We start from the raw sequence: 26252 nt of genomic DNA, 5'->3' as shown, positions 1-26252 counted from the left end.
TACCGACAGTCCTTCTTTCCACAAACAATACGAGACTGGAATAGAAGGGACAACCGATAGAGGTACTCAAGGTACCCTCCACCACACACCGTCAGGTGGCTTGCTGAGTATGGTTGTAGATGTAGATGTAGATTTTGGCTTGCGGGACTTTGTTTCGCCAGCATTTTTATTTTATTCTTTCTTCACATCTTTCTCCCTTTTAGAAGTAGCTGTCACGTCATCGCTCTTCTACATTTCTTTAAATACACTGAAGAGCCAAAGAAACTGGTACACCTGCATAATGTCGTGTATTACACCCGCAAGACGACATACCATGGACTCGACTAATGTCCGAAGTACTGCTGGAGGGAACTGACAGTTTACAAGCCCCAACATGAAATGTTGTAAACTTCGCCATGCAGTTAGAGGGGTTTAGTAATACGACTCAGCAGCAATAACTTATTCTATATGGAGATTTCAGTATTAGTTTCATCTCAGATAATTCGGATTGAGGGCATCTAGAATTAATTATGTCCAGGTCTGGTTTGACCCCACAGTAATAGAAGAACTTTTTGCAGCAGAAATCGATTATTTTTTACCAACTCTTCATTTGACGAAACATATGGGAACCCCATAGATCACTTCTCGAGAGATTCTCTGAAGTGACGTACGCAATATATACTCTTTCCACTCCTGCTTTCGTTGGATTACTTTTTCCGTTAATGGCTGTACTCCAGTTCTTTCATCATTTCTTCATTTCTTATTTCGTCTTACCGTGAGCAGCGTTTCACTGATCTAAGGAACGTCATTTCTGATGTTTCAAGTTGGCTTAGGCCTTTTAATCTTAGTGTCCAACTTTCTGCTCCGTACAGTATTGTCGATAAAGCCAGACTTTATAGAATTTCATTTCGCTTTATGTTCTCTTTTTACACTTTAATGTCATCGTGTCACATATATGTTAAGAAATGTTAATTTTATTATTTATGTCTTTCACTTCTTTAAAAGTTATGCAATATCGTAGGTATTAAAAATGGTATAACTATTCTATTATTGTTTAACTGCTGATTACTTAGCCCTAACGGGTATTTTCAAAAAAGGGCATTCTTTTTGTTTTTGTTGTCGATATCTTCAGATTACAATTCAGGCTTATATTGTCTAATCTACACTCCTGGAAATTGAAATAAGAACACCGTGAATTCATTGTCCCAGGAAGGGGAAACTTTATTGACACATTCCTTGGGTCAGCTACATCACATGATCACACTGACAGAACCACAGGCACATAGACACAGGCAACAGAGCATGCACAATGTCGGCACTAGTACAGTGTATATCCACCTTTCGCAGCAATGCAGGCTGCTGTTCTCCCATGGAGACGATCGTAGAGATGCTGGATGTAGTCCTGTGGAAAGGCTTGCCATGCCATTTCCACCTGGCGCCTCAGTTGGACCAGCGTTCGTGCTGGACGTGCAGACCGCGTGAGACGACGCTTCATCCAGTCCCAAACATGCTCAATGGGGGACAGATCCGGAGATCTTGCTGGCCGGGGTAGTTGACTTACACCTTCTAGAGCACGTTGGGTGGCACGGGATACATGCGGACGTGCATTGTCCTGTTGGAACAGCAAGTTCCCTTGCCGGTCTAGGAATGGTAGAACGATGGGTTCGATGACGGTTTGGATGTACCGTGCACTATTCAGTGTCCCCTCGACGATCACCAGAGGTGTACAGCCAGTGTAGGAGATCGCTCCCCACACCATGATGGCCCTGTGTGCCTCGGTCGTATGCAGTCCTGCACGGCGCCAAACACGCATACGACCATCATTGGCACCAAGGAAGAAGCGACTCTCATCGCTGAAGACGACACGTCTCCATTCGTCCCTCCATTCACGCCTGTCGCGACACCACTGGAGGCGGGCTGCACGATGTTGGGGCGTGAGCGGAAGACGGCCTATCGGTGTGCGGGACCGTAGCCCAGCTTCATGGAGACGGTTGCGAATGGTCCTCGCCGATATCCCAGGAGCAACAGTGTCCCTAATTTGCTGGGAAGTGGCGGTGCGGTCCCCTACGGCACTGCGTAGGATCCTACGGTCTTGGCGTGCGACCGTGCGTCGCTGCGGTCCGGTCCCAGGTCGACGGGCACGTGCACCTTCCACCGACCACTGGCGACAACATCGATGTACTGTGGAGACCTCACGCCCCACGTGTTGAGCAATTCGGCGGTACGTCCACCCGGCCTCCCGCATGCCCACTATACGCCCTCGCTCAAAGTCCGTCAACTGCACATACGGTTCACGTCCACGCTGTCGCGGCATGCTACCAGTGTTAAAGACTGCGATGGAGCTCCGTATGCCACGGCAAACTGGCTGACACTGACGGCGGCGGTGCACAAATGCTGCGCAGCTAGCGCCATTCGACGGCCAACACCGCGATTCCTGGTGTGTCCGCTGTGCCGTGCGTGTGATCATTGCTTGTACAGCCCTCTCGCAGTGTCTGGAGCAAGTATGGTGGGTCTGACACACCGGTGTCAATGTGTTCTTTTTTCCATTTCCAGGAGTGTATTTATCGCTATTTGTAATGTGTCCTCATTGTCCTGTATGACTTTCTGGTCGTCTGCAAAAAGCATCAGATTTAGATATTCTCGCGTCATCACTCTTATACCCTAAGATATTCCCTCCTTTGTCTGTTCCCTGACCAAGTCGTCGATGTTGAACAGTGTAGGTGACATAGTACAGCCTTGCCTTAAGCCCTGGTTTTCTGTGTTTTTGTTGTCAGCTCTTGGCCAGTACCTATTCTTATTTTTGTGTCATCGTATTTACCTTCGCACATTTTTATACTTTTATCATGCGCCTTTCCCATTATTGACCAGAGGTTTTTCCTTGGATGCTGTCAAATGTTTGTTAATAGTCAAAAAATGCTAGGAGAGTTTCTAAATTGAATTCTCGTCTTTTTTGTATAATTTTTTCAGAGGGTAAACGCCGTCGGCACTGGATCATCCGTTAACGAAGCCCGTTTGCCGTTGCCATTGAATCCGAGATGTTTCCAAGCCCTTCACTAATTATTTTGCTGTAGATTTTATAAATATCGTTCAGCAGACTGATTCTCTTGTAATTATTTGTGTTACTCCCGTCTCCATTTTCAAATAGTGAAATAGTTTTAGCGATTCTCCATTCTTTTGATATTTCACCTGTAAGGCAACTCATGGTATTGAGATGGAGCGTTCTGAATTCTAAACAATATCTTAACAGATCTGAGTTAATTTCATATAATTCAGGAATGTTTTTACCTTTTGCCTGTTTTAATTATGTCAGATCTATTAGATATATCAGTTCCTCCGCGTTTTCTTCCGGTGGGTCATTGTCGTCCATATTATATCATTATTTCTTGTAATGACTTATCCAGTCTTCTGCAGGGATGATATTTATATTTACAGCATCTTCCTGCCTTTCAACTTCCTAATCAGTCTGTATGCTATTTTCTGTCTACGTTGACTGTCGCGTTCGATTCTATTCATAAGTGTATTCCATGAACATCATTTCTGATTTTATTATATTTTTCTTTAGCTTCCTCAGTCGCTTCTGCAAAAATTCCCTATGTCCTTTTTTCTCTTTTAGGTGGCTTCTTCTGTCTCTTCTTCCCAATTTTAATTCTCTTCTTTCAATCGTTTTGAGTTTTTCACCTGCTACTTCTTTAGCGACCTTCAGTATGATATTTTTAATGTTTGATTACTGATTTTTGTTTTATGGGCACAAAACAAACAACAGAAATTATGCAAATAGCGGCCGTGAAAATCCGCATTCTACGCCTTTCACTATTGACCGTGCTTCAGTTGTATTATCACCTGCGGCATTTTGGATACGCTTAGTAAGCCGCCCGTGGTGGCCGAGCGGTTCTAGGCGATAGAGTCTGGAACCGCGCGACCGCTACAGTCGCAGGTTCGGATCCTGCCTCGGGCATGGAGGTGTGTGATGTCCTGAGGTTAGTTAGGTTTAAGTAGTTCTAAGTTCTAGGGGACTGACGACCTCAGAAGTTAAGTCCCATAGTGCTCAGAGCCATTTGAAACATGTAAGGTGTCAGGCAAATCCTACACCTTCCATGAAAACCCTGACATGATAAACAATCCCAGTAGTATGTCACATAGCTCCGAATAAATCATGACATTAAATTAACCAAAGTAATACGAGTAACGAGTGAGCAAATGGAATACCTCAGACTAACACAAAATACCTAAATGCATGTCGTGCCTTCCCACCAAGAGACCGACGCAGTTCCGAGGGGAGAAACGAGGACAAAAGCCGAGAGCAGAACCGTGTTAAGTTAGAAGGCCCTATGATAAGGTACGGACTGGACACCCACGTTGCCAGCCTACCGCTAAGACTACCACCCGCAGGTTTTAGCGTGAGACTTTTTCGCGTCTCGGTTACGTCAAGAACTACCCCCCAGCCCATGCTAAAAGCTGGAGCCCTCCAGAAAAACAGTATAGATCTTACGATAACACAAAAAGGGCCACTACCACCCGCAAGTTTTAGCGTGAGACTTTTTCGCGTGTCTGTTACATTAGGACCACCCCCCAGCCCATGTTAAAAGATAGAGCCCTCCAGAAGAATAGTATAGATATCACGAAACGCTAAAAGGACCACACCAGCTGCAGGTTTTAGCGTGAGACTTTTTCGCGTCTCTGTTGCGTTGCAAACTTTAAAAACATTGCCCCACCACGGAAAGTATAACGTTTCTCATTGGATAGAAAAAAAATTGTAGGCAGAGCTTGAGGTTAACAATGAGACCCTGATGGGTCAGATGAAAACACAGCCAGATAGTTTTTTTTTAAACCAACTTCGGTAAATTGTAGTAAGGAGAAGTTAGGGAGAGTTGCTTCCGAGACGGCGAGGTGAGCGGAGTTGCGCCGGCCGCCGCCCCTGACAAACAACAAGAAGGTAGTGAACGCACGCGATGCCGAATAACAGCGCATGAAGCTTCATTCAGAACTGCAGAAGTCTCATCTGTTACACTCCCTTTTTGCGTAATACTAGTGTCGATCGTCAATTAAAGCTCATGGTGTTCACATTTGCCACTTGCAGTAAAAATCTGAAAATCTGAAATGGGATGCTCTACAGTGACCATTTTGATAGTTTTCTCTTTTGTGGAACTTAATTTAAACCTAGATTATAGATGTGATATGGCATAGGTCATCCTTCGATCCATTGTAGAACTTGGAAACCCATTCAGGGAATATTCGTTCACCTTTTTGTTGAACGCAGTTGTTTTTTACCATCCTGTATTAAAACACTTCCTTTTATCAATAGTGCAATTTATAAACTATGTTTTGTGAGTAGAATAAAATTTTCAATGGTAAACTTAACTGCTTTCTCGACTTTATTTTACCAGCTAACTAAAAATAGGAAAGCCTTGAACCCCTTCCACTAAATTTAGTTAGTATTAAGATTCTTTTACAGGGAGTGCAGTGGAGCTGACGCTGAGATAATTAAGTATTTGGTTATATCATCGCTAGTCTCACTGAACTCTTCTGAATTCTACATGTCATGTGTGGTCTGGCGTCTCCTTACCAGCAACAGGTCCCTGGTTCAAACCAGTCAATTCCCTAAAAAACACGCTCAGTGCGTCGTTGCGCGAAAGTGGTAGGGAGACACGATATAGAACAAACCGATACCACCATGAATGTTTAGAAACATTTTTTTATACGCTTAGTTAACCTGTTCTAATAAAAATCCTAGTTAAAGCACAAGTTTTTCGCTGCAATACTTATTTATTTCTAATGATACAAGTTACATGACGAGCTCGTTTCGACATTTTGCCATGATCAAGTGTACCGGTATCTTTGAAGATGGTTTAATATATTTTTACGTGTATGTTAGTCTGTGTATACATATGACACCTTATGATTACGTATTAGCTGGTAGGAGGTGGTCCATATGCCATCTTGAAGCGTAAATATCGGTTGACTTTTTGATATGATATTACCACGTTATTTATATGTTTTCTTTTTATTAGCACGACTTGTGAAGTTATTTTTGACAGCTTTTTTGACAGCTTTGGTTCCAGTGATGCCATATGTTTACAATGGTTTTTCTGTTTGCGGAAAGTTAGCGATTACGTGTAATTTTTTTGCAGATAGTATTTTGTGGTTTTTATGTACCTGATAAGTACTTCATTATTTTGCGTTTATTGCGATTTTCGTTTACAATGTACATAAAATTTTCTAGGTTTTATACGTTTAAATACTGTTTGTTTGTTGATGATGTCTTCTGGGTATCTTGCTCTATGAGTGTAAATTTCCATTTCATCCAAATTGTCCACTGTATCTTCTTTAGGTACTTCGCATTGAATTTTTAGGAAATTTTCAACATTTCCTGCTTTTTGTTGTTTGCTCTTGAAACGCAAGTGAAATGTCGATAGGTTGCTTTCGCACGTCGTTGATAATCTGCATTTACACTCACAAGCCAAAACATTATGATCACCTATTACGACGTTGGATGCCGCCTTGTGGCGTTTCGGACAGGTGACGCGGTAACAGAAGTTTGTAAGCGGGACAGACACGGACGGGGAATCACCCTCGCTAAGATATGGGCTGCAAAGGGAAAATTCATTGAGATAAGCGACTTTGACAAACGGTAGATTATCATTACGCAGAGCCTGTGAACGAGTGTCTCGAAAACAGTGAAGCTGGTCGAATATTGACGTGCTAGATGTAGGAAAGTGGTAGAAGAACAGTGAAACTGCCACTAGGTGGAAAATATTTGGGCATCGACGACTCTTCACGAATCGTGGGAGAAGTATTATGCTGTGGAAGACATTCTCCTGCCCTTTCATAGGACCTGTGGTAGTAATCGAAGACACACTGGCAGATGCGAATCACGTGCAGTGTTTCATGCTTGGAGTCTTCCCAGACGGTGATGTCATCTTTCAGTAGTATAATTGTCCGTGCCTCGGTGCCATAACCGTGCAACAATGGTTTCTGAAGCGTTATAGTGAACTCACTGTGATGTCTCGGCGGGCAAGCTCGGCTGACGTAAATGCTACGGAACACATCTGGGTCGCTGTCGGACGCCATCACGGCCTACGCAATTTATTTACGAGAATTACATGGCCTGTACATCGACATGTAATGCCATATACCTCCACAAACCTACTAACAAAATGTCGGATCCGTGATACGCAGAATCAGGGGTGTATTCCATTCTAAAGACGGACAAACAAGCTATTAAGCAGGTGCTCATAATGCTTTGGTTCAGCAGTGTGTGATATTAATGGTAATACACGTTGATTGACTATTATAGGTACAAGCAGAAGGGACAAGAAAATAATCCCAATAAACAAATATCAATGGTTTTTCCGATACAGCGTGTGACAACTGAGCGCATGGGTACCTTACAACAGACTGAATGATATTCCAAGAAGTTTTGCGCGTTGCAGCCGGATGACGGAGATATCTTGCCACCATATTTCGGCTCACAATCATTCAGTCATCTTCAGCTGAGTGTTATAGACTGGAGGTTGCTGGTGCACGTTCCAACGTTTATAAAAGATACTGGCACTGAGACGCTTGCTCACAGGCAGACGTTATGTGAGCGCCCTTCTTCGGGTTTAGCGCTCTCTTAGAAGAATATTGCTCCATCTGGGGTGCACAGGCGGCTGCGTATAGGTGAAACTGTATGTACGTCCTCTGTCGGAAAGCGGGTTCGCGGAGTTAAACTTCAGATGCCAAATCAGTAAAATTTATTGTCTCTAGTCGTGTCATTAGACATAAAATATTTTCTCTGTGAAGATACTACAGACGTCACCGAGCTCCTGCCTTCTCCCTTAGCAAGCCACCATCACCATGGTGGCCACACTACAAAGGTGCCAGCAGCTTATCGCCAGAAGACTTTTGGTTTCTGCTGAACCATGTGCCCTCATTTCTGGATGTCTTGACCAGTTGGAAAGTGGACAGGTCACTGGGCCATTCCGTTTACCGTAAAAGCACATATACCGACCTGCATCTTCAGTCGTCTGCTGTCACCACTCTTCACAAACTATGGGCGTTCTCTGATCATTGGTGCACCAGGCACTTGTGTGTGACAGAGCCAGCCCTAAAAAGGAGTTGGATCGTCTACAATACGTGTTCAGAGTTAATGGGTGCTATCCGCATCAGATCAATATAGCTTTAAGGAATATTTAGTCGAAATTAGGCAGAAGCCCATGGAAATATTATGTTACAGTAATCCTCCGGTCACTTACAAGGATTTGCGCTCGTCTCGGTTCCGTAATGGACGACCTGGCATTGCGGAAGGCTGGAAGCTACAGAATACCTTACAAAGCGGCAAAGTATAATTTCATACATTTTTTCCGTTCTTCTGTACATTACTCTTTTCAGCAACTTGAATGCTTGAGCTGTTAAATTGACTGTGCGATAGTTCTCGCGCTTATCGACTCTTGCTGTTTTCATAATTGTGTGGAGCATGGATGATGTTTTTCCGAAAGTCTGATGGTAGGTATATCACCAGTCTTATAGACTCTACACATCAGTATGAATAGTCTTTTTGTTGCCACTTCCCCCCAGCGATTTTGGAAATGGCAATGGATTGTTACCTATCCATTCTGCATTATTTGATCTGGAGCCTTCAGAAGCTCCTTTAACCTTTGAGTGCTCAACAGCATTGTCCATAGTGCCAAAAACTATTATGTCACCATAACCTCTTATTATTGCCTCTTTTCATTATCTCATGTGGCAGTCCCTTTAAACATTTTCCAATCCAAATTTTAATGTGACATATCCATCATACTGGCAAACTGGCAGTACAAAATACTGGATGACAGCACATGCTGTTAAAATTTGAATTTAATTTCATTTATAGGTTGTAGTTGCAAAATTTCCTTTATTCTCCTTTTTATGGAAAATGCTGTGTTGCAAAATGAATATATTAATACCAGCTTACTTTTAAATGCATTTATTTACAAGTGACCTTATATACCTCAGTTCTGGACGATCAGGTTGTTATATGCTATAAAACAGCAACTAATTCGTTAAAGAGTACGTTATGCAAAGTTGTTAATTCGTTTTCACAATGAAATAGAAAAACAACTGAAATTATTAGCCAACTCAATTTGCCACTTCTTATGTGTGAAATCCTCTGAAATAATTTCTACCTTCATTAAACCACAAAAATACATCACATTTTTCAAACCGTCATACGGTACAATCTTGATACAGATCTTGTATCGTCCTCGTGCTTCCTTCCATATAAGTCAATGATCATACTTATCGTTTCGGTAGTCTAAAACTGACAGAACTGTTGTGGCAGCCCTGTTCTTCCTTTTCGACATCTCATCTTTACTCGGGTGTCTTCGCTTTGTTTTTTTCATTCCCCCCCCCCCCCCTCCCCCATGTGCGCAGTGGAAAGTGTCATTCTTGAAGAAACATGCAGTCCTTACGGTATTTAAGCCAACTTTTGACTACCACAAATGTCTCGGGGAATCAACTGGCCATTGGCCAGAGAAACCCTTGCTCGTCCAACACTCGCTTTGACTTTCCCACACGCCTGTTTTTGGCTGAGAATAAGACCTATACTTATTCGAGATGGAACAACATCACGTAAGCTACAGTTTTCTCTAATAAAGTTCACGGCTGCATGGCACTTCACATACCATTGCTCTCAGAAGCAATCCCTCAATACACGTACGTCACTTTTACAACTATCAGTCCAGATTACGGCATAGTTTCACCTTATGTAATGAGTCACCCACGATGCCACGTCTGAAGACAGTACCTCACAGTCTGGACGAATGCTCACACTTTCTGTTCTCAATGCCAGGTACGGTATTCCTGTTACTGTGTCGTTATTATGATATTGATGGATGACATGTGAACAGTTAAAATGGTTCTTCATTTCCTCTGAGAAGTGATTTACATTCTGACATACGTCGTTTCAAACTGCTTTTTGGGCAGGGACAGGGTGTTTGGGGTTGGTTTGTCTCCTGCCACATGCTAGGCCTGGGGTTCCTCCCCCCCTCCCCTCGCCGCCCACATCTCTTTCTCTTCAGTTATATTACTTTTAGATGCGGTAATGCCTTTTGTGTGCGGCACCCTATTTTACTTCTGATGAAGGCTAGGCTATAAGGGTTCCTTAATATGACGTAAGTTTATAACATAAGAATAGTTGGATAGGTTTTAATGCGTACTACCTTTAGCACTTTGATTATAAAGGATCAGGTGGGGGGGGGGGGGGGGGGTTGATACGGTTATGGGACGGGCTCCTCTCTATCCGCTCCTACTGTCCAATCATAATATCATGTCTTCTAATGTAACGGTTTAATTCACGCTGCCCATGCTACACGGCAAGTTCGTTTATTTGGATAGATGCGTATGGGGCCTGAAGATGGCATAATGAGATGCCGAATCTGGTAGCCTTCAAAATCAAATAATATCTTAAAGTACACGGCTGTTGGTTAATTTTATTGACATTGACAATTGCTTAACAAACCGATGTCTCCTGGCCATGATTGAACAACAGACATTATTTTACAGTTGACGGTCTTACTGATGTTTATTACGTTATTAGCCTTCTCTCTTCTACTACTACGAATCTCCCCGATGGAAAGTATTATGCCGTTACTTAGTATTGAATTGGTTTGTCTAGGCAGGGTGGAGATCAGATGTGGGTGAGGTGGCTCTCTTCCGCAGGTGAGCCCTGGAGGAGTTCTTGTCTGTTCTCTGACCGGCATACCAGCTCGACCTACGTACTTTTACTTCTAAATCATTTTTCTTCTCTAGCACTACATTGCTTTCAGTACCTCGATGTTACCACTCCTACATACTATCATAATTCCATTTTCTGGCTGATGTTATTAGCTGCAGAAGGACTATCTCCTGAACGCTGTTTAGTGCCCCAGCTAACCAACCAACCGAAACCCTACTCAACACTACTTCCGTTGAGACTGTTTGTATGATTCCGAATGGCAATACGTAAGAAGAGTTAAGCAACTCATTACTGGTAGGTAAAGACCTAGTGCCGTACATCTGATGGTTGTCGCGTTAGAAGCTGTATGTCACACAGAGTTACAGACCAAACCAGAACATAAAATATCATCAAAATTTACTTTCTGCAGAATGAAACCAGAGTGCTATTCTTCGTGTTCATAATTTGATAGAGATGAAAAAATTCTTCGATCCTAACAAACTTGATATCTGACGGTAAACTCACTCATATGTGGTACCTGTATTGTTTACAGAATACAAAATTCCGAACACGCAGGCTCTATTCTCGCCGTAAAGAAACATTTGTAATACTGTCCCCAATAAAGTTCTGTCTTTTCTTGCTGTGCAGGCTATGTCGTTGAAGCAGAATCGCACATATCAATGTAGACACTGCAGCTTCACCAGCCACACCGAACCAGACTTCTTAGGAGAAAAGTAAGTACTCTTTTTGTAAATTAAGACTGTAGCTCAACCATAAAGTTATTAGCAACTCTTACTTAATTTTCAAAACGTCTTATGTCTGCTATCTATTTTTTCTTGTTCTTAATTATTTTTCCTTTTGTCATTGCAGTCACACATACGTAATAACCAATGACGAAATCCCCAAGCTGTTCCGCTACTTCTCTTGCAATGAAAATAGTCGTCAACCCTACCCAACACTAAGAGTCGTGGACAGCTTTACGTTCACATGCGAAGGCTGTCGCCGGTGGATTGATTTTGCCGAAGAAAACCCTTACGAGTTCAGAGGTTGCAAGACAGAAACAGAAGATGCATCTACAAAGACAGCTATAGGTGAGTATTAAAACATTTCCTGAAAAACTGATCTTCCATTGAATAGACTAGGCCGGCCAGAGTGGCAAAGCGGTTCTAGGCGCTACAGTCCGGAACCCCGCGACCGCTACGGTCGCAGGTTCGAATCCTGCCTCGGGCATGGATGTGTGTGATGTCCTTAGGTTAGTTAGGTTTAAGCAGTTCTAAGTTCTAGGGGACTTATGACCTCAGCAGTTGAGTCCCATAGTGCTCAGAGCCATTTGAACCATTTTTTTTTTAATAGACTAGGTCCGTACGTTCCTTCCACAGTTGACAGTAGCAATGGTTAGCCTTGAGTCCTCAAAGCACAGAGGCAGCTTGCACAGTTATTAACAAATTTGACTCGATCAGGGGTTGTTGTTGTTGTCTTCAGTCCTGAGACTGGTTTGATGCAGCTCTCCACGCTACTCTATCCTGTGCGAGCTTCTTCATCTCCCAGTACCTACTGCAACCTACATCCTTCTGAATCTGCTTAGTGTATTCATCTCTTGGTCTCCCTCTACGATTTTTACCCTTCACGCTGCCCTCCATTACTAAATTGGTGATCCCTTGATGCCTCAGAACATGTCCTACCAACCGATCCCTTCTTCTGGTCAAGTTGTGCCACAAACTTCTCTTCTCCCCAATCCTATTCAATACCTCCTCATTAGATATGTGATCTACCCATCTAATCTTCAGCATTCTTCTGTAGCACCACATTTCGAAAGCTTCTATTCTCTTCTTGTCCAAACTAGTTATCGCCTATGTTTCACTTCCATACATGGCTACACTCCATACAAATACTTTCAGAATTGACCTCCTGACACTTAAATCTATACTCGATGTTAATAAATTTCTCTCCTTCTGAAACGCTTTCCGTGCCATTGCCAGTCTACATTTTATATCCTCTCTACTTCGACCATCATCAGTTATTTTGCTCCCCAATTAGCGAAACTCCTTTACTACTTTAAGTGTCTCATTTCCTAATCTAATTCCCTCAGCATCACACGACTTAATTCGACTACATTCCATTATTCTCGTTTTGCTTTTGTTGATGTTCATCTTATATCCTCCTTTCAAGACACTCTCCATTCCGTTCAATTGCTCTTCCAATTCCTTTGCTGTCTCTGACAGAATTACAATGTCATCGGCGAACCTCAAAGTTTTTATTTCTTCTCCATGGATTTTAATACCTACTCCGAATTTTTCTTTTGTTTCCTTTACTGCTCGTTCAATATACAGATTGAATAACATCTGGGAGAGGCTGCAACCCTGTCTTACTCCCTTCCCAACCACTGCTTCCCTTTCATGTCCCTCGACTCTTATAACTGCCATCTGGTTTCTGTACAAATTGTAAATAGCCTTTCGCTCCCTGTATTTTACCCCTGCCACCTTTAGAATTTGAAAGAGGGTATTCCAGTAAACATTGTCAAAAGCTTTCTCTAAGTCTACAAATGCTAGAAACGTAGGTTTGCCTTTCCTTAATCTTTCTTCTAAGATAAGTCGTAAGATCAGTATTGCCTCACGTGTTCCAGTACTTCTAAGGAATCCAAACTAATCTTCCCCGAGGTCGGCTTCTACTAGTTTTTCCATTCGTCTGTAAAGAATTCGGGTTAGCATTTTGCAGCTGTGGCTTATTAAACTGATTGTTCGGTAATTTTCACATCAACACCTGCTTTCTTTGGGATTGGAATTATTATATTCTTCTTGAAGTCTGAGGGTATTTCGCCTGTTTCATACATCTTGCTCACCAGATGGTACAGTTTAGTCAGGACTGGCTCTCCCAAGGCCGTCAGTAGTTCCAATGGAATGTTGTCTACTCCGGGGGCCTTGTTTCGACTCAGGTCTTTCAGTGCTCTGTCAAACTCTTCACCCAGTATCATATCTCCCATTGCATCTTCATCTACATCCTCTTCCATTTCCATAATATTGTCCTGAAGAACATCGCCCTTGTACAGACCCTCTATATACTCCTTCCACCTTTCTGCTTTCCCTTCTTTGCTTAGAACTAGGTTTCCATCTGAGCTCTTGACATTCATACAAGTGGTTCTCTTTTTTCCAAAGGTCTCTTTAATTTTCCTGTAGGCAGTATCTATCTTACCCCTAGTGAGATAAGCCTCTACATCCTTACATTTGTCATCTAGCGGAGCTAAAATTCCAATCCGACACTCCACACTTAAGCTTGACGTGGTTTTGCTACAGTGCTTCAAACAAATACTGAGATCACAGTTGCCTTGCGGTTCTAGGCACTAAAATCTGGAACTTCGAGCTGTTTCAGCAAATTCAAGGTACATTACGGAACAGGAAGTCGCAAAAGTACGATATTTACTTCAAGTTACATGTATAGGAGTAATCATGAATAAGCAATTTTATAGAGATATTTGTAGCTGTCGTGAAAGCGGAGCTTGCTGTTATTTCCCCAACTGCTGTTTTTGACGATAATTAGCAAAATTTCGCGAGAAAACTGCGTCCAAATTGCAGTTTTTGATTTCAGGACAAAAAAAGGAAAAAGAGTGTCGGTTCCACAGTCGATAAATGCTATGACACACTCATGTGCAATAATGCCAGCGATGAGTGTATCTACATCCACATAATACCCCTCCCCCAAAGCCACCTAATGGTGTGTGGCGGAGGTTAATTTCGGTACCACTATGTGATCCCTTCAACCCTGTTCCACTCGCCTCTGTATTGGCTCTAATTTCTCTAATTTTCTCCTCGTGGTCAATACGCGAGATGTATGTGTGTGTGTGTGTGTGTGGAGAGGGGGCGAAGTAACATGCTGTCTGACTCGTCCTGAAAAGTGCTGTCCCGAAATTTCAGTAGATGCACAACGCCTCTCTTTTAACGTCTGCCTGTAGAGTTTGTTTAGCAACTCCGTCACGCTCTCTCGCCAACTAAACGACCCCTTGACGAGGTGCGCCGCTCTTCTTTGGATTTTCTCTATCTCCTCTATCAGTCCTACCTGATAAGGATCCCAGACAGATGAACAACACTCGAGAATTGGGCGAAAAAGCACCTTATAAGCCACTTCTGTCGTATGTAAGTTACATTTCCGTAAGATTCTTCTGATTAATTTGAGTCTGGTGTCTGCTTATCCCACTATCTGTTTTACATAGTCATTCCACTTAAGGTCGCTCTGGATAGTTACGGCTAGATATTTTATGGCAGACACTGTCTCCAGCTGTTGGTCATCGATAGTGTAGCTATACAGTAGTGGATTTCTTTTCCCATGTATGTGCAATATGTTACATTTATTTACGTCAGGATCAGCTGCCAGAGTCTGCACCATTCATAAATTCACTGCAGGTCGTTCTCCAAATTTTTTCTATCTTCTGACGTTGCTACTTTGGTATAGACAACCGCATCATCTGCGATTAGCCTTAAAGAGCTACCGACGCTTTCTAGTAGATCATTTATATATATTGTAAACAGCAACGGTCCTATCACACTTCCCTGTGGTACTCCGGATATTATCTTTACTTCTGTCGATATAGTTCCGTTAAGAACGACGTGTTGACTTCTGTCTGCAAGAAAGACTTGAATCCAATCGCAGGTCTGCTCCGACACTGCGTAAGCTCGTTCTTTTTCATTAAACGGCAATGCGGGACAGTGTCAAATGCCTTCCTGAAGTCAAGGAACACGGCATCAGCCTGAGCGCCGTTGTACACTACGCTGTGGATCTCATGGAGGAACAGAGCGAGATGAGTTTCGTAGGATCTTTGTTTGCGGAATCCATGTTGATTTTTATACAGGAGATGTTCATTTTCCAAGAACATCATAATTCTTGAGCATAAAACATGTTCCACAATTCTACGACAGATTGACGTCAACGATATTGGCCCATAATTGTGTGGATCTTTCTTACGGCCTTCCTTAAAAACGGGAGTGACCTGCGCTTTTTTTCCAGTCGTTAGGTACCTTTCGTTGCTCAAGCGGTCTACGATAAATTACTGCTAGAAGGGGAGCAAGTTATTTCGCATAATCTTTATAGACTCTTACAGGCATGACTTCTGGTCCTGGAGCCTTTCCACTACTAAGCGATTGTAGCTGCTTTTCAGTTCCTCAAATGGTTATCTCAGTACCTGCCATTTCGATGTTCGTTCGGCGATTGAAAGGAGGGACAATGTTACGATCTTCCGCGGTGAAACAGCTTCGGAAGACCGAATTCAGTATGTGGGCCTTATCTCTGTTGTTTTCCGTTTCGGTGTCGTTCCGGTCGCTGAGAGAATGAATAGATGATTTTACATACGACCAAAATCTCTTAAGAGTTTTATTCAGGTCGGTTGACAACATAATACTTTCAAAATCATTGAACGCTTCTCTCATTGCTCTCCTTACTCTCATTTTCTCTTCGTTCAACTTTTGTTTGTCGGCTAGGTCTTTACTTCTCTTGAATCTGAGATGAAGTGCTCTTTGTTTAAGTAGCACTTTCCTAACACGGCTATTAAACCATGGTGGATCTTTCCCATCCCTTGAAACCTCACCCGGAACAAACTTGTGTAGGGCAGATTGAACGATGCCTTTAAATTTTTTTCATTTGTTCTCCACATCTTCGTCCTCATCGCCGAATATTTGATGCTGACTGCTGAGATATTCTGAAACTTGTATTCTGTCACCCTTGCTGAGCGAATATATCTTCCTACCTTTCTTAACATTCCTTGTAAGACCCGTCGTCATAGATGCTGTCACAGTCTTACGATCACTGATACCTTCCTCTACGTTAACTGATCCAATAAGTTCAGGTCTGTTTGTTGTCTGGAGGTCTAAGTCGTTACCCTCATGATTTGGTTCTTTTTTTTTAAGTTTTGGACAAGACATCCACAACAATGCCACACGATTCCCTGTCTCTGGCACCAGTTTTGATGGTATAACACTCCCAATCTATACCTGGCAAGTTGAAGTCGGTCCCTATTATAACGGCATGATCAAGAAAATTACTAATGATATTCTGCAAGTTCTGTCTGGGGCGCTTTACAACTACAGATCCTGACCCAGGTGATCTATAAAAGAGTCCGATCACCACTTTTGACCATTATTTGACACTTAATTTCACCCAGATTAATTCACATTCGGAGTCCGTGATAACCTCGCTAGATTGGCGACTAACCCTTTTCTTACGATAAACATTGCAGTCTGAACTTAAGATTTCGTCGTCATTTACGTCTGGTTTAAACCAGCTTTCTGTTCCTAATGCTGTCTGTGCATTATATCCTTCAGTAAGCGATACAAATTCGGGGACCTTTCCTTGAATGCTCCTGCAATTTACTAAAATAATATTAATCTTTTCTATCTCTGATCTGAGAGGACCACGATTCTCTGACTCGCTGTGGCTGATTTAACAGGCAAATCGTCTTTGCTCCCAATGGAGGGGCTCTCTGACCTAAAAAAAAGCCCCTTGTTCACGCCACACGTACTCCGCTACCGTAGTAGCCGCCGGCCGCAATGGCCGTGCGTTTCTAGGCGCTGCAGTCTGGAACCGCGAGACCGCTACGGTCGGAGGTTCGAATCCTGCCTCGGGCATGGATGTGTGTGATGTCCATAGGTTAGTTAGGTTTAAGTAGTTTTAAGTTCTAGGGGACTAATGACCTGAGAAGTTGAGTCCCATAGTGCTCAGAGGCATTTGAAACATTTGAACCTAGTAGCCGCTTCCTGCGTGTAGTGCACGCCTGACCTATTAAGGGGAACCCCACAATTCTGGACCTGATAGCAGAGGTTGAGAAATTCGCATCCGAAACCGTCGCATAGCAGTCTGAGCCTCTGGTTTAGACCTTCCACTCTGCTCCAAACCAGAGGACTGCGATGCTACAAGTATTTATTATTGTATCCACACCTTTATATCCGTGTCCAGGGACCTCAAGGCAAGGCAGGACCATAAATTAAGGAGAAAAACTTAAAGCTGCAAAAATCTTGTATTCGACGTCTGAAAGTCTGGAAAACACGAAAGGATAATTTTCAACATTTCATTCGAAACGCGTTCCTCCTAGCTGCAGAGATAATTCATTGCTTTTGTTGGATTATTGGCCTCGACATACCGCCTCTGTCTTTGAGGATTCCACCTGGAACAACTAATGTGATCAGTCACTCAATAAAGAACCTTTTAGACCGTGGAAAGCATTTTTGAGGAAATTCTCAGACAACATACTTTCATATAGTTCCTTGCTCATGTAGTTTCTTAAATGTAATAGTACCGTATTCTTAAAGTTCAGTCATTTGGGTAGTATCAGTTTACATGGCAACGTTTCATCAGCATAACCAAATACGTCATACCTGATGCGTAGCACTATATGCATGACATCTGCCGGTACCATTCCTTACTCCATTTTCATGCTGTCTAAATGAAACTAGTAGTTACTGTGAGGTCCCTGAATGGATTAATTTTTCTTTTGTCACGTGAGACTGGTTTAAGGAAACTATTTGTTATCGTCACTAAATAGACAACTCCCATTTTTGTGACGAATGTATGGCATGAACAAGAAACAGTTTCAGCGTTAGTAAACTAAACATTATTCGGAATTATCTTAAGGAAAGTGGTACAAGAATTGATACAAAATAATTTATGTATAAGAGATATTTCATTTCAACAAATTTGAGTCCCCACTGATGGAAGTCGTCTATAATGTAACATGAAACACTGTCTCGATATACACTGAAGCGCCAAAGAAGATGGTATAGGCATGCGTATTCCAATGCAGAGATCTGTAAACAGGCAGAATATGGCGCTGCAGTCAGCAATGCCTACACAAGACAAAAATTGTCTGGCGTAGTTGTTAGATCGGTTACTGCTGCTAAAATGGCAGGTTATCAAGATTTAAGTGAGTTTGAACGTGGTTTTATAATCGGCGTACGAGCGACAGGACACAGCATCTCCGAGGTAGCGATGAACTGGGGATTTCCGGTAAGATCATTTCACGAGTGTGCCGTGAAATTAGGAATCCGGTAAAACATTAAATCTCCGATATTATGCGGCCGGAAATAGACCCTGCAAGAACGGGACCAACGCCAATTGAAGAGAATCGTTCAAGAGGGCAGAAGTGCAACCTTCCCGCAAATCGGTGCACATCAATGCTGGACCATCAACAAGTGTCAGTGTGCGAACCATTCAACGAAACATCATTGATATGGGCATTCGGAGCCCACTCGTTTACGCCTCGCTTGAGCCCGTCAACACTGACATTGGATTGTTGATGATGGGAAACATGTTGCCTAACTGAACGTGTCTCGTTTCAAATTGTATCGGGCGGATGGAAGTGTAAAGGTATGGAAACAACCTAATGAATTCATGGACCCTACATGTCAGCAGGGGGCTATTCAAGCTGGTGGAGGCTCTGTAATGGTGTGGGGCGTGTGCAGTTGGAGTGGCATCGAACCCCTGATACGCCTAGAGATGACTCTGAGAGGTGACACCTACGCAAGCATCCTGTCTGATATCTACGTCCATTCATGTCCATTTTGCATTCCGACGGACGTGGATAGTTCCATAAAGACAATGAGACGTCTCACAAATCCAGAATTCCTACAGAGTGGCTCCAGGAGCACTCTTTTGAGTTTAAACACTTCCGCTGGGCACCAAACTCCGCAGACATGAACATTATTGAGCGTATCTGGGACGCGTCCAACGTGCTGTTCACAAGTGATCTCCACCGTCTCGTACTCTTGCGGATTTATGGACAATCCTGCAGGATTCATGTTGCAATTCCCTCCAGCACTGCTTCAGACATTAGTCGAGTCCATGCCATGTCGTATTGGGTCACTAATGTGGTCAGTCGCTCAATAAAGGTATTTTTGATTAGAGTTCTGGAATATTTTGCTCGCGGGGGCCCAAACAATATTAGACAGGTGTAAGAGTTTTTTTGGCTCTTTAGTGTAATTTCCTATGCTAGTCATTTTTGTAAAAGTTACATCAGCAACAGTTTAGCTGTCGGTAAAAACTGCAAGTTATTTGCCACGTCTGCTTTAAATTCGCGTTTGTGCAACGTGAAGGTTTGCGTTACGCTCTCTTGCCACGGCGGACTCGGCTGATTCGCCATGTAGGAAGGGCTTCTGTGCAAACAGCTGTTATAATCGGTTCTACGTGCGGCAAAAATGGTTATCTTCAACTTTAAAAAAATACTTGCAGCACATCTTAACAGTTAAAATTTTAAATGTGCATTTTTCCCGTGTAAAATATTTCAATATCGTTTTCGACATGTTGCATTAGGCCATTTCATTGTTAGATATGCATAGAAGGCCAAGATTCATATCAAGATAACACCTTGATACGTTTTAGTTTAATAGCTTAAAATGGTGAAACTTCCTGTTGAATAAGTTCACACCTGTGGCAAGTACGCTGCAATAAACATTTGTCTGTCTGACGATAGTAATACATGACCGAAATGTAAATGTAGTGAGAAACTTCTTTTGAGATCTAAAACAGCTACCGAATTTGCTAGTAACGAATGTAACCTCCATGAGACGTCACATGCGTAGCTAATCTGGCACCCAGTGTATTCCAAAAATGTTGACTGTCTTTATGGGTTATGGTTAATTCACATTTTGGCTAAGCTGGGCGATGGTTATTAGCTAGAAAAGGTTTGCAATGCCACTCAGTGGTGCCTCATGCTGTCATGCAGTAGTGTTCATCACCGCGAAGTGCCACCACGATATCATCGGTTACTCTGGCAGGCTGAAAGTTTCAAGCCAAGGCTAGTTAGTCTTTTGTGCGCCAGGACAACTGCTTCCCTCTGCATCGGTGTCAGCGCTGTGAGTGTGTGCGACCTCAACCACCTCCTCGTCCCCAGCTGAAACAACGTCGTTGGACCGTTGCGGTGTAACATCGCAGTTTTCGCGAATAAGACTACAGCAATCCCAGAAATATCGTCTACTGTACAGAAATACTGCAGAAGAGGGCGAACAAGCGTAGCGTAAGCAGTCTGGTTAGCAGATCTGTTTCATGTTCTAAGTGATCGGCCAATAACTCTTAGACTTTCGTTTGCTTTGCCCTCAACATTACGTACGTAATTTTCAGGTGTTTGTGATTGTAATTCCCAAGTCTGAAGTTGAATTGACAGCCTTTGTATTTGTGTGATGTATCTTGTAACCGTAACTTATCGGATTCATTTTAGTACGTATGAGTTGTCATCACACTTTTCATTATATTAAATCAATTGCCACTTTTTGTACCATACAGATATGTTGTCTAAATCATTTTACGATTCGTTTTGATCATCTGATGCCTTCACAAGACGATAAAGGACAGCGTTATTTGCAGCTACTCTAAGAGGGCTACTCAGATCGCCTCCTAAATCGTCTACATAGATAAGGAACAGCAGAAGGCCTATAGCCGCGCGGAATGGCCACGCGGTTAGAGGCGCCATGTCACGGATCGCTCCGCCGCTCCCGCCGGAGGTTCGAGTCCTCCCTCGGGTATGAGCGTGTGTGTTGTTCTTAGAATAAGTTAGTTTAAGTAGTGTGGAAGTATAGGGACCGAGGACCTCAGAAGTTTGGTCCCTTAGGAATTCACACACACACACACACACACACACACACACACACACAGACAGAGAGAGAGAGAGAGAGAGAGAGAGAGAGAGGGCCTGTAACACTTCCTTGGAGAACGCCGGATATCGCTTTTCTTTTACTCGATGTCTTTCAATCAGTTGCTAAGAGCCGTGACATTTCTCACAGGAAATCACGAATTCAGTATCACAACTGAGACGATACTCCATTTTCACGCAATTTAATTAGAAGTCGCTTGTGAGGAACGGTGTCTAAAGCTTTCTGGAAGCTTAAGAAATGGAATCAGTTTGACATCCCCTGTCGACAGCATTCATTACTGCGTGAGGATATAGAGCTAGTCATGTCTAAGAAGAACGATATTTTCTGAATATATGTTGGCTGTTTGTCAAATCGTTTTCATGAAGGTAATTCATAATGTTCGAATGGAATACTTACTGCGATATGGGTCTGTAATTCAGTGGAATATTCCTATTTCATTTCTCGGTTATTTGTGTGGCTTGTGGAACTTCCCAGTATTTAGGTACGAATCTTTCGATGAGCGAGCGGTTGTATGTGGTTACTAAGTATGGAACTATTGTGTCATTCTGAAAGGAACCTGACTCACATACAATCTGGACCGGAGGTTTTGCCTTTGTTAAGTGATTTAAGCTGCTTCACTACCCCGAGGTCTGCAGGTCGTGGTCGTGGGGTAACGCTCTCGCTTCCCATGCCCGGGTTCCCGTGTTCGACTCCCGGCGGGGTCAGGGATTTTCTCTGCCTCGTGATGACTGGGTGCTGTGTGCTGTCCTTAGGTTAGTTAGGTTTAAGTAGTTCTTAGTTCTAGGGGACTGATGACCATAGATGTTAAGTCCCATAGTGGTCAGAGCCATTTTTTTTGAACGACCACGAGGATATATATATTCCTTATGATGGCAGTTGTTCTTGATTAGAGTTCTGGAATATTTTGCTGAAGCAGTTTCAGAGAACTGCGTGTAGTAACGTTGCTTTAGCAGCACTGTCATCAGTAATATTTCCATTGCTATTGCGCAGCGAAGGTATTGATTGAAAATCGTCAGTTTTCTTTTCCTGTCTTCTCAGTAAGTTGGATGTATGAACTGTTCAGCTGATTGTGCGATAATTCCCGCACTTGTCGGTCCTTACTGTCATCGGAATTATGTCGATGATGTTTTTCCGAAAGTCTGATGATGTGTTACCAGTTTCGTACATTCTACATGCCAACATGAATAGTCGTTTTGTTGCCACTTCCCCCAATGATTTTAGAAATTCTGATGGAATGTTATCTATCCCTACTGCCTTATTCGATTTTAATCTTCTAAAGTTCTTTTATATTCTCACTCTAATACTGGATCCCCTAGCTTTTCCCTGTCGACTTCTGTTTCTTCTTCCATCATCAGAGCGGTCTTCCTCCTCATAGAGCCATTCAATGTACTCTTTCCACCTACCCGCTCTCTTCTCTGCATTTAACGGCGGAAGTCTCGTAGTGCTCTTAACGTCACCACCCTTGCTTTTAGTTTCGCCTAGGTTGCTTTTGACTTTTCTGTATACTGATACAGTCCTTCCGACAATCATTTCTTTTTTGATTTCTTCGAGTTTTTCATGCTGCCATTTCTCGCTTGCTTCCCTGCACTTCCTATTTATTTCGTTCCTAAGTGACCTGTATTTCCGTATCCCTGAATTTCACGGAACCCTTTTGTACTTCCTTCTTTCATCAATCAATTGAAGTATCTCTTCTGATTCTCATGATATGTTCGCAGTTGACTTCTTTTTCCCTGTGTTTTTCTTCCCAGTTTCTGTGATTGCCCTTTCTAGAGATGTCCACACCCCTTCAACTGAAGTGTGTGAGCTATTTCTTACCTCAGTGAACTTCAGTCATACCTTTTCATTCGTTAGTACTTTCATATCTCTCATCTTTGGGCATCGATTCTTCCTGATTAGTCTCTTACTCTTCGTAAACAAAAAATTGTGAACTAGGTGTATATCTGCTCCCGGGTACGCCTCACCATCCAGTATCTGATTTCGGAATCTCTGCCTCACCATGATGTAATCTAACTCCGCGTAATGCCTGGTCTTCTCCAAGTATGACGTAAATTCTGGGGCATAAATTCCTAGATTTTGCCAGTTGTGTTTGTGGACTCCACAGACGTATCGCGTGCTGTTATGTGTTGTGTAGTTCTGTATAACCCGTCTGACTGGTTGCTGTTGCCTGCACTTACTAGGACATCTAGTAGCTCTATTTCAGTAGCAGTTTTTCCAAGTTTCGTATGAAACTTCACGGAAACTTTTCCCTCTATTATTACACATACTATTTTTCCCGGCAAAAAAACCAGCTCCTACACAAATTAAGGCCACAGCCACACTGATTTTTCTACAGACATCAGAGATTCCACACTCCACTGAGAAGGCTTCAAGCTTCACAGTTACTGTTTGTTCATCATTGGCACATGCAGTCTTAGTGTGTGACAGCATCAGTTTCATTATTTTACATCTACATCTACGTGATTAATCTGCTGTTCACAATAAAGTGCTTTGCTGAGGGTTCAATGAACCACCTTCAAGCTATCTCTCTACCGTTCCACTCTCGAACGGCACGCGGGAAAAACTAGCACTTAAAATTTTTCTGTGCGAGCCCTGATTTCTTTTATTTTATCGTGATGATCATTTCTCCCTATGTAGGTGCGTGTCAACAGAATATTTTCGCAATCAGAGGAGAAATCTGATGATTGAAATTTTATGAGAAGATCCCGTCGCATCGCAAAACGCTTTTGTTTTAATGATTGCCACTCCAATTCACGTATCTTGTCTGTGACACTACCTCCCCTATTTCGCGATAATACAAAATAAGCTGCCCTTCTTTGTACTTTTTCGATGTCATCCGTCAGTCCCAGCTGATGTGGATCCCACACTGCACAGCAATACTCCAGAATAGGGCGGACAAGCGTGGTGTAAGCAGTCTGTTTAGTGGACCTGTTGCACCTTCTAAGTGTTCTGCCAATGAATCGCAGTCTTTGTTTTGCTCTATCAACAATATCGTTCCAAATTAGGTTATTTGTAATTGTAATCCCTAAGTATTTAGTTGTGACTTATCGCGTAATCGAAATTTAGCTGATTTCTTTTAGTACTCTTGTGAATAACTTCACACTTTTCCTTATTCAGGATCAATTACCACTTTTCACACCATACATATATCTTATCTAAATCATTTTGCAAGTCGTATTGATCATCTGATGACTTAACAAGACGATAAATGACAGCATCATCTGCAAACAATCTAAGACGGCTATTCAGATTGTCTCCTATGTCGTTAATATAGATCAGGAACGATAGAGGACCTATAACACTTCTTAGGGGAACGCCGGATATTACTTCTGTTTTACTCGATGACTTTTCGTCTATTACTACGAACTGAGACCTTTCTGACAGAAAATCACGAATCCAGTAGCACAACAGAGGCTTTACTCCGTAGGCACGCAGTTTGGTTAGAAGACGCTTCTGAGGAACGGTGTCGAAAGCCTCTGGAAATCTAAAAATATGGAATCAATTTGATTTCCCCTGTCGATAGCACTTATTACTTCGTGAGTATAAAGAGCTAGTTATATTTCACAAGAACGATATTTTCTGAAACAGTGCTGAGTATGTCTCAATAAATCGTTTTCTTCGAGGTATTTCATAATGTTCGAATACAGTATATGTTCCAAAACCCTACTGCAAATAGACGTTAGTGACATAGGCCTGTAATTCAGCGGATTACTCCTACTTTCCTTTTTGGGTATTGGTGTGACTTCAGCATTTTCCAGTCTTTAGGTACGGGTATTTCTGTTAGCGAGTGGTTGTATATAATTTCTAAATATGGAGCTATTTTATCAGCATACTCTGAGAGGAACCTGCCTGGTACACAATCTAGACTGAGGCCTTGCCTTTATTAAGTGATTTAAGCTGCTTCGTTACTCCGAGGATATCTACTTCTATGTTTCTCATCTTGGCAGTTGTTCTTGATTGGAATTCAGGAATATTTACTTAGCCTTCTTTGGTAAAGGAGTTTCGGAAAACCGTGTTTAATAACTCTGCTTTAGTGGCACTGTCATCAGTGACTTCACCGTTGTTATCGCGCAGTGAAGGTATTGATTGCGTCTTGCCACTGGTGTAGCTTATGTATGACCAGAATCTCTTTGGGTTTTCTGCCAGATTTCGAGACAGAATTTCATTGTGGAAATTATTAAAAGCGTCTCGCATTGAAGTACGCGCCATATTTCGAACTTCTGTAAAACTTTGCCAATCTTGGGGATTTTGCGTTCTTTTAAATTTGTCATGCTTTTTTCGTTGCTTCTGCAACAACGATCTGACCCGTTTTGTGTACAACGGGGGATCAGTACCATCACTTATTAATTTGTGGTATATATCTCTCAATTGCTGTCGATACTACCTCTCTGAAAACATTCCACAACTTTTCTACAATTACATGATCAGATCGGAAGGAGTGAAGACTGTCTCTTAAAAAGGCGTTAAGAGCATTGTTATCAGCTTTTTTAAATAGATATACTTTGCGTTTCTTTTTGATGGTTGTAGGTGTTACGGTATTCAGCCTAGCAGCAGCTGCCTTGTGCTCGCTAATCCCTGTATTCGTCACAATTATTTGTTGCTAAACGGTCAAGTATGCTTTCGTAACCATTTACGCTTCGAGTGGGCTCGTGAACTAATTGTTCAAACTAATTTTCTGAAAAAGCATTCAGTACAATTTCGGATGACGTTTTATGCCTGGTGCCGGCTTTAAACGTATAATTTTTCCAGCATATCGAGGGTAGATTAAAGTCACCACCGACTGTAATTGTATGGGGTACTTATTTGAAATGAGACACAAGTTTTCTTTGAACTGTGCAGAAACTATATCTTCTGAGTCGGGGGTCGATCATACTATTTCACACGAACTATCTACTTCAATATTGCTACAAGACGAACTACTTCTGACAGCAATAAATACTCCACCACCAACTGTATTTAATCTATCCTTTCTGAACACTGTT

At 42.4% G+C, this 26252-nt stretch overlaps 1 protein-coding gene across 1 annotated transcript in view; it reads left to right on the top strand.

Moving 5' to 3' along the window:
• Positions 1–26252, top strand: part of LOC126336488 (latrophilin Cirl-like) — a 254196-nt gene that overhangs the window by 38009 nt on the left and 189935 nt on the right. Inside the window, exons 3-4 of the mRNA XM_050000231.1 lie at positions 11300–11385; positions 11522–11742. Coding sequence (XP_049856188.1) covers positions 11300–11385; positions 11522–11742 — 307 coding nt within the window. The remainder of the gene's footprint in view (positions 1–11299; positions 11386–11521; positions 11743–26252) is intronic.

The sequence above is a fragment of the Schistocerca gregaria genome, chromosome 2 (genome assembly GCF_023897955.1).
Source record: "Schistocerca gregaria isolate iqSchGreg1 chromosome 2, iqSchGreg1.2, whole genome shotgun sequence".
Classification (NCBI taxonomy): Eukaryota; Metazoa; Arthropoda; class Insecta; order Orthoptera; family Acrididae; genus Schistocerca; species Schistocerca gregaria.
This window is presented reverse-complemented; position numbering and strand designations above follow the sequence as displayed.